At 40.1% G+C, this 9062-nt stretch overlaps 1 protein-coding gene across 4 annotated transcripts in view; it reads right to left on the bottom strand.

The window, feature by feature from the left end:
* The window catches only part of TNRC6A (trinucleotide repeat containing adaptor 6A), a 52660-nt gene that overhangs the window by 4495 nt on the left and 39103 nt on the right, over nucleotides 1–9062 (bottom strand). For 2 of the 4 annotated variants that reach the window (XM_040592556.1, XM_040592557.1), the window contains exons 13-21: nucleotides 8275–8417; nucleotides 7471–7608; nucleotides 7005–7133; nucleotides 6818–6895; nucleotides 6347–6557; nucleotides 2903–3034; nucleotides 1186–1344; nucleotides 635–775; nucleotides 1–106 (exon numbers count right to left, since the gene is read on the bottom strand). The exon at nucleotides 1–106 is cut by the window's left edge and continues 2 nt beyond it. In XM_040592556.1, coding sequence (XP_040448490.1) covers nucleotides 1–106; nucleotides 635–775; nucleotides 1186–1344; nucleotides 2903–3034; nucleotides 6347–6557; nucleotides 6818–6895; nucleotides 7005–7133; nucleotides 7471–7608; nucleotides 8275–8417 — 1237 coding nt within the window. Of the gene's footprint in view, nucleotides 107–634; nucleotides 776–1185; nucleotides 1345–2902; nucleotides 3035–6346; nucleotides 6558–6817; nucleotides 6896–7004; nucleotides 7134–7470; nucleotides 7609–7778; nucleotides 7926–8274; nucleotides 8418–9062 lie in introns of all 4 variants that reach the window. The other 2 variants (XM_040592559.1, XM_040592558.1) reach the window with 2 other exon arrangements.

The following is a 9062-nucleotide window of genomic DNA, read 5'->3' as shown; positions in this document are numbered from 1 at the left end:
GAAGTGCTTTGTGCTGTACTGCTGAGGGAAACATTGTAGTTGGAGGCACGAATGGATGACCAGGCACTAGTTGAAGGCAGCGTGGTGTTCAAAGATGAGGATGACCCTAAAATAAAGACAGAATCCAGTCACAGCACAGCGCATCGCAAATGCAATACAATTAAAAGGCGCGACTTGTACTCCAGACTGAACATGTCTGCACAGTCAGCCGAGGGACCTCCTCCACTCCTCAGTCCTCATCCTTGATCCCAAGGCACGGGGCAGCAAGCACGCTCAACAGCAGGAAGCACCCTGCGCTCACCGTGAGCAAAGCTAGTTACGCTACCGCAATGGCCAGACTGCCAAGTTTTGCTTGCCTACTTTCAAACCCGCTGCCTCTCTGTGCACAGAATTACATCAGAATGCAGATCAGCAGCGTTCACTCATGCTACCCGCATTCTTGGAATATCTGTTGCATTGCATCAAGCAGCAGTGCTTGAGCCAAAGATGAGCTTTTCGGCAGTGAAATCCACAACACAAAAGACAAACAAGGAGACGAGCAAGTAGCACACACATCTCCAAGTAAACAGTCTCTCTACACGACTGAAGGAAGATTAGTACTCAATTAATTAGAAAATGTAGCAAGTGAACATACCACTGTTCCTGTCCCTGAGGTGGTCAACTTCCCGCACAGTATTAATTGAAAGATTGTTTATGACACTGCCAGGAGTGACGTAAGGGTCAGTTTCAGGGTCGATGTTTGGATAACCTTTCCACGGCTCACCAGGACGAAACTCTAGGAATAAGAGATTCAAAAAAGAAGCTTCTTTTCTTCCTTTCTGTTTTGGGTTTTTTTTTGTTTTGTTTTTTCTTTAAACAGGAAACAGCTGTCTAAACAATATAGCTCTTAATGACTGAAAATCTAAAACCTTTTAAGCATTTAATTTACTTAATTCAACCACCTTCGTTCACTTAATTTCTGGTTTTTCCGGTCCCATCTCACCAGGGTAAAATCTCAAAGCAGGGAAATATACTTCTGTTTGTGCAGTAAAACTACTGCTCTCAATATCTGCTTTAAAAACATACCCTTAATGCTTTTCTGTAGGCTGTTTCCTTGCCCCCTCCACATGTAATGACCAAGGAACCCAGAAGAAATACAGCTGAACAGTAAGAACCATGCAAAGAATAAGCACCAGTGTCGCATACCTGGTGGCCAGTTAACACTGCTAGAGCCATTAGGCGATTTGGCACGGGGCCAGCCATCCCCAATAGATCCAGGAGGACTGGCTGGTGAATTACTGCTGTTCATAAAGTCATATGGAACAAATGGAGACTCTTCCAGCCTAAAACCACTTGAAATAGCACCTAATTAAAAAAAAAAAACCAAAACCAAATCAGTCATCAAGTATTTTTCAGATCAGATTTTGATATTTTTACATACCTCCAGATATATAAAAGCATGCCCCTGTAAAGCATTCATGAACTATACAGCAGCATATATATGTCCTCTTTATGATGTCAAGTTATACTCCCACATGACATATAATCTAAAATGAAATGTCTCTGAATAATTCAGGAAAAAACTATAGGAATAATTTCCCATGAAATCATTTCATTGAAAAAGTATACATATTAAATTCAAGCATGATATTAATTCAAGAGGGTAAAAGCATACTCTTGAGATGCCAACTGGGTAACAAGGGGTAGTGAGTATGTTCTGTGATAGGAGGGCTCCTGGAAGAAGCTTCTACAAAATCTGAAGGAACTTTAGCTACTGCAAAGCTCTGTAAATTCTACTCATATTCCTGGGAGGGGGGAAAAAAAAATTAAAAAAAAAAAATAAATCACTGGAGGCAGAGCAAGGAATGAAAGCACCATACAAAATCTATTCGATTCTGTGCAAGTCCTGTAAGGAGAAGTTTAAAAGTTATTAGACAACAAAGCCAAAGACATTCTACCGTTTCGAGGGAAGAGATGACTTTTACTAGGGATTCAGTGCAATACGGAGTTCAAAAAATCCCATTCCTAATACTATTCAGAAAACATTACCTACAGCTAAAGTGACACCAACACTTCTGACTTCTGTGGACAACAGATGAAGTTCAGAAGCGCAGTGGCAGAGTAGCTCCACTCGAAGCTTAAGACAGCAAGTCATTTCATAGTAGTAAAAGCAGCTGACAAATCTAAAAATATCCAAACAATCTAAAGACTGAACGGTAACGGGAGACTGGAGACGTTTCATAACTATCTTTAGACACAGAACCTTTCTGCTATAGACTCAAATTTTAACTGGATGAGATTTCAAGCAACTGAAACAGTTGAAATGTCTCATGAATCCTGATTACTGGAATGAAATATGAAGCAACCAAGTCTGCCTCCTCTAAAACCAAGTACAGCAATGGTACTAGTCTATCCCCTCTAAGCTCTCCCCATTTTTAGAATGCAACATACACACATTCATAACCAAAACCTGCAACTAAAAATGTCAGACATGACCAGAATGCACACACAGAGAGCTAAATCTCCATTAAGTCACCTTAAGGCCAGCAGAGTGGGTGGAAAAAAAAGCTAGAAAGCTTTTGGTTTAAAAATATATGAAGCATTCCAATCCAGATTAAGGTAAAGCTAGTAGCAATAGTCACACTTGAAGAGTCTGGTTAAAAAAGGAATTCCATACGATGATTCTACTAAATCTGATCGCAAGATCACTTCTGTAAGTAAAAACATTCGTGAAAGCTATTGGCTGCTGTGGAAGACAAGCAGCAACTTTGGTACAGACAACACAATACAAATTCTGACACCTACAAGCAATGTGGTAGTTACAACTACAGGCCTAAATACAGCAAACCTGCATTTTTATATCCAGAACATGAAAATCTGATGTGTAACATCAATTGTTACTTAATGACATGTTATAACATACCATGTTTGCTGGAGTTTTGATCTAATGATGTGTTCACAGAAATGCTGTCTACTGTAGTCCATTTCCTCAGTCGAGATTGTGGCTCTTTAATACTGCTCATATCCATGTTTACATTCAAGTTTGAGTTCATTCCTACAAACATACAGCTTATGAAATACAGACTAAATGTTTTTCTTCTGCTAATTACCACTATTGTAATAAACATTTAAGAGCATATTACTACGGTTATTTCATGCTTCCAAGTCTCTGGTTTTGAAAAACATTCTAGCATTTAATACAGTGAACTTACTACAGACAGAAGCTAAGCTAAGCAATGCAAAGCACTCTGAAGTTCTCAGCTGATGTCTTCATGCAAAAATGTCAGTGGAAGAAGCCATTAGGAAGTCAGAGAAACTAAAATACAAACATCTAAAAACTGTGGCATTTTTAATACCAGCTTAGCACCAGCACAACAACTGATCTCAACTATACAAAGTAAAGTACTTCACTTAGAGGAGCTATGCTCAGTGCTAAAAGACGCTTTTCTCTCAGCAGCAGGGGCTGTCTGTACTCATCCCTACTGACCAGAAGTTATGTACTAGTGCAGTTACCAGCTCACTCCCATTCTTATTTGGGCGGTTCAACATGACACCTCGCCAGCTTCTGAACCACAGGTAGAGAAGCACTTCGCATGGAAGTGCGCAAGTAATACTAACCCCCTTCTCCATTTACCCTGTTCACACCGAATATTAAAAATGCATAAGAGAAAACAAACAAAACTTGCCTTCACCTGTTCTGAACTGTTGTCGGTATTGCAAAATGTTTATTTGCCAGAGAATCAAGACAATGGCAACGCAAATCAATGCAAATACCTGTGAGAACCAGCTATTCTGGGTTTGGACAATGTGCCCACACTTTTGACTTTGGCATGCCTACTCTCCTTCCAGGTCTGTAAGAATCTTTACTTCATAGCCATACCTGGTTAGATTTCCAGCCCTTCAGATTTCTTTACTTCGTTTCTGAAAATAAACCACTACAACATTTTAACCTAGGGCCAGACACACACAAGGAACTTCTCAAATCTCTACTAGAAACACCTTCATTCAGCACTGCAAACTAGCGCTTAAGTTTGTTAAGTCAATATTCACTGTCATATAGAAGCTGGCTTGTTTGTTTGTTTGGGTTTTTTTGTTTGCTTGTTTTTCTTAAAGGCATGAGCAGATGTTGATGCCAGAAAAGCAGTCCCTTGAAAAGCCTCAGAGAAAGTTCCTTGTAACAAACAGGACAGCTGAATGTTAAGAAATTTAACAATTATCAGTAGCTGAAACAGAAAAAAGGAAGAGTCCAATCAATCCAGTTTCTGACACCTCTCTTTCTGGCTTTTTGTTGTTGTCAGAGCAATAACCTCTGCAGAGCAGTAACCCTCCTCCTAACTGTGAAGAAGCATGCAGAAGACAGACCTCTACAAGAAGGATTAGAAAGATCATGAGCTGGCAGATAGGCAAACCCATCTGATAAGGTTAATGCCAGCCCCTTGGCAGGCACAGATGTACGTCCATAGCTCCGTATTTGAAATCTGTGGACTGAGGGACGAACATCAGCCCCTGGACATAATCTATAATTTAAACAGTCTTCCCAGAAGTAATTTTTCATATCCAATTGTGAAAGATCTCATATTGTTCAGCTATACTCACTATTTGGCAGAAAAAGGTTATTTCTATTATCAGAAATACATAATTCAATCAATGAATTGAGATACGACTGCACAAGTGGTCAACTAGATAAGGACACCCACCCCCCCCCCCCCCACCTCTGCATTTGATGAATATTGATAACTAGTGAACCTTGACAAATTGAGCTCCCCAGAATGTAAAGAGGACCTCCCTGCCGTTGTTGCTAGGTCTTCTGACACTGATATTAGAACACGGAGAAAGTAACATACCTGCAAGATTTTCCAGAAGACAACTCGGCAAGTTCAGCTCCTTCTCACATGACTACACTACTATACTTTGTGCATTTGGAGGATGCTACCAATACTCCTCTTGACTCAATTTTTCACTAAAGGGTGAAGAAATTCCAGCAATCTACTATTTCTACCCATAAGCTTTCATTTGTGGACTGAGTGTGGCTCCACTTGCTTATATCACTATACAGTACTGCTCCAAAGGGATCCCAAAGAATTCTTACGTATACTGCAGCAGATTCCTGAGAGATCTCAAACCAATCTTACATACACTGCAGGTTCCTGAAATGTGGCAATGATCAAGGTGAGAAAGCAGCTACTTAATAGTATACAACAATTCAACTCAAGAAACAAAACAGCAAGGAACCCAATGTAGGCAGGATGCAATTACTCAGCATGAAGTTCGGCGAGCAAGTTAAATATTCCTTTCCTTAGAACTAACCTAGTGTCTCTAATAGCTAAACAAACTTGATTTTTATGCCTTGCCCCCTGAATGAAAGCAGTAGTTAGATATCGATGCCAATCATCAGCAGCAACTATTAAGCAGCAGCCTGGGCTTAAGACTGGCCACAAGCAGAATTCCGGTGTGCCACATGCAGCGCAACAGCATGGCCTGCACTGACCCACTGGCTCCGTGACACTCCACCTATAAGCACAAGGATTTCAGCAGCAGTCTCTATTAAACAAAGTTTTCTACAAAGGGCAATGAGAATGCAAAGGAAATCAGCCCAACAGAAATGATCAGATTAGAATAAAATAGAAGAAAAGCAAACTGAAGAGGAGTAAAAAAATAGGGATAAGGAACAGAGGTAAATGGTAAACAGCTGTAGTAAGTACAAGATAGCATTAAAAAGGGACCTAAAGTAAGGAGAAAATATACAAGCCTGGAATTTCTGAAGTAGAAATTGGACAGAAGCCTGGAAATGTAGGGAGAAAGAAACGGGAGATGTTTGTATTTATAAATGTTCAGACATTTTGCCTGAAATGAGACAACCGTTCCTTAAAAATGCAGAGCTAAAAGCTTTCTTTCCTAGACAAAACCACTAAAAGGGAAATTGACATTTTGTTCTACCTATGCAACTCCAGATTCAATGAAAAGGTTTTTAAATGCCAAAGAAATAAGACCACATCAATGGATTCTTTGTATGGATTCTACTAAAAGTCCTTTAGCTCCAGGAATCGTAACTGCAGAAGGACTTTGTATCATCCTTGGAACCCAGAGGATAAAAGAGAAATAAAAAGAGACAGACATTTTTTAAGAATGCAAAGCATTTTGCACTGAAACACAGTCACTTCTGGAAGTGTACTTGTGAAAAAAAGATCTTTGGTGAACAAAGATAAAGGGATAAGCCCCACAAAAAATTAGTCCTTCCATTAAAATCGTAAGTGCTAACAGGATTTATAGTCGCTATTGTTTTCAGAGGAGGCATGCAACAGGAAAAGAAAGGTTGTGTGTCACATAAGCATTAATGACAGTATGAAATCAGCACGGAGAAACCCACCTATAGGGAAGCTGCTGAATGCATTTATTGGTGATGGCCCTTTTTGTAGCTCAGGAGTAGCATGGGGTATAACATTCTCGAGGAAAGATTTCATGGTGGGTTGATGGAGTGACTGCTGTTGAGAAGGTGGAGTTTGCTGCTTCATTAACAGGTTTGGATCAAGCTGACGGGACTGTTGCATCATCTGTTGCTGCATACTAAGAGACCGACCCTTGAAAAAACAGAGCAGTTACAATATGAATAGGCAAAAGCTTTGGCACATTTAAAGAAAGATAATGAAATGCATCTTTGTGCTCCATGCATCTTAGCACAGCAAACCCCAGCATTAAGCTAAGTCACTCCTTTAAAGCTTGTCAAAATCCCATTAACTCTTGCACACTTTAATACAATTTAGAACAAGAAATGCAGCTCAGGACGAAAAACAGCTTTTAAGGATAGTTTGAAGAGTTAATAATAAACGTCTTTACTTACCTGCTGCTCCTGCTGTTGACGACCACCAGAAGGCATGCTTCTTTGATTCTGCGCTTTTTGCTGCTGAGCCAACAACCGCTAGGAGACAGTGTTTTGTGGTGGTTTTTTTAAGAACAGTTTATAGCTGACGTAAGTCTCTACTTAGACTTTCAAACAGAACACCGAGTGACTACCTTCGTTAGCTTACCTGTAACTGGGAGATCTGAGAAAGCTGGTTTAACTGGGACAGTTGATTCAACATGGCTACCTGTTGTGGGCCAAAAAGTGGGCTCAGGCCACCGTTGTTTGGTGCATACTTCAGTAATGATACTGGAACCTGCAAAACAGACCAGTATGAAGAGTGACTGACAGTGACATGCAGTGAGTTATACTAGATGTAGAACATTATGACCCCTGGTCAACAGTTGCCTTGTTTCTGAAACGCTCATCAAGCCAAACATGTTTTCATATATTTACAGAGTAAGTATCAGCAACACCAATAAACAAAGAACAATTTTCTGAAGCAGCGTTTTGGTAGTTTATGAACAGAATGTTTTATATCCAGGGCTGTGAAGTATGCGGGTGGTAGAAATCCCCTGTAACCCTGAGAGTTAGACTAGATGATCTTTAAAGGTCCCTCCCAGCCCAAACCATTCTGCGATGCACTCGGTTACCTGAGGGGATAGTAATGGAGGAGGCACTTGAGCACGTGGATTAGGCTGAGATGAATTAAGAGGTTGTGCTGGAGGCTGCTGCATGCTCCTGGGCTGTGCTGCTATATTACCAACACCAAACATACTGGGATTGCCATTCTGGGGAAAGGAGGGACAGTTAGTGACAATAACCTGCTGCTGCTTCTCCCACCCCTATACATTTGAATTAGAAGTTAAACATGTATCAATCACATAGGTAGCTAGGAAGTTACATCAAACTGTATTAAATGCTGTCAAATAACATGCCAAGGATATGCACACAGCCTTACCTGTCTAACAGAATTCAAGTTTTGCATACCCAGCCCTGCTAGGGAGCCAAGGGCTTGGTTAGGTAGTGCATTATTTGAAGGGGGAAGCTTCATGTTTTGATTGGACATAAACTGCATGTTTTGGGACTCGTCTGCTACAATGCCATCCTGATGGGACAGACAAACCGATGCGCAACAACCAGCCAGCAAGCAAGCAGAAGGGAGAAACCATTGCCAGGAACAGAAGGGAAGAGTCACATGACAGTCCAGCACCAGCAGGAAATAGGCAGAAAACAAAAGAGATCAGGTTAGTCATTTGCACTGCAAATGGGCTACAGAAAGTGCTTAGTATTATGTATCAGTAAGTTAAAAAGAACTACATCTATCTTACGGATTAACAAGAAACCCCTAATTTTCCTCTCCACTAAACGCAGAAAGCTAAGGAGCACACAGGTAACTACTTAGAATGCAGAGTCAAAGAAATTCAGAAGTGTCCACCAGCAAGACACTTACTAACCTTATCGAAGTAAGGACTGCGATCCATGGAAGACTCTTTGGAAATTTGAGGACGAGAACCAGGGCCTTTTCCAACCACACGATTGTAATCTCCAACATTGAGGCCATGCTTATCCATCTCCATCCGCTTATCTTGCAATAACCCTAAGAGAAGGTGAGAGATGTGAATAAAACATTGAAGGATTATTCAGTTTTCCAGGTGTACTAGAAATCAGTTTATGCTTATGAAAAGCTGAACTAATACTGCTCTCAAGCTAGATACTAATAAAAGAAAACATCAGTTTAGCTTTAAACTCTCAGGGCTTTACTGACAAGGGAAAGGAAACTTTGAAACAATGAATCAGTGCCTTTAGATAACGCAAAACTTGGAATCAGCAGAGCATTAGAACATTTTGCTAGGCTTCACAAAACGTTATTCTCAGTTTTCTCTTAAAACCAAGTACAGTTGTTTAAACTTGAGTTTCCAGTTATGAATGCCCCCCCCCCCCCCTTTTTTATTAGTAGCAATAAGCATTGTCTTGGCTTTGAGGTATCTTTATCACTTCCCCTACATTTGTGTAATATTTCAGAGGCTCTTTAATTTGATTCAGTTAAAAAACCACCACTATTTAGTTTAAAAAAACAACCAAAAAAACCCCCTTGCAAATTTAAAGTATTTGTGTTTATTAAAAGCAAATTTTAAGTTTATTTTTTATCATTAATTCTACTAGGCAAGCTGGAAGATCAAAATACAAGCAGTAATAAAGGAGTCAATTTAATACTTTACTGCATGCAGTGCAAAGTAATTAC

Source organism: Falco naumanni, chromosome 4 (assembly GCF_017639655.2).
Source record: "Falco naumanni isolate bFalNau1 chromosome 4, bFalNau1.pat, whole genome shotgun sequence".
In the NCBI taxonomy this organism is placed as follows: Eukaryota; Metazoa; Chordata; class Aves; order Falconiformes; family Falconidae; genus Falco; species Falco naumanni.
Note: the sequence above shows the minus strand (reverse complement) of the source record. Positions and strands in the feature narration are given on the sequence as shown.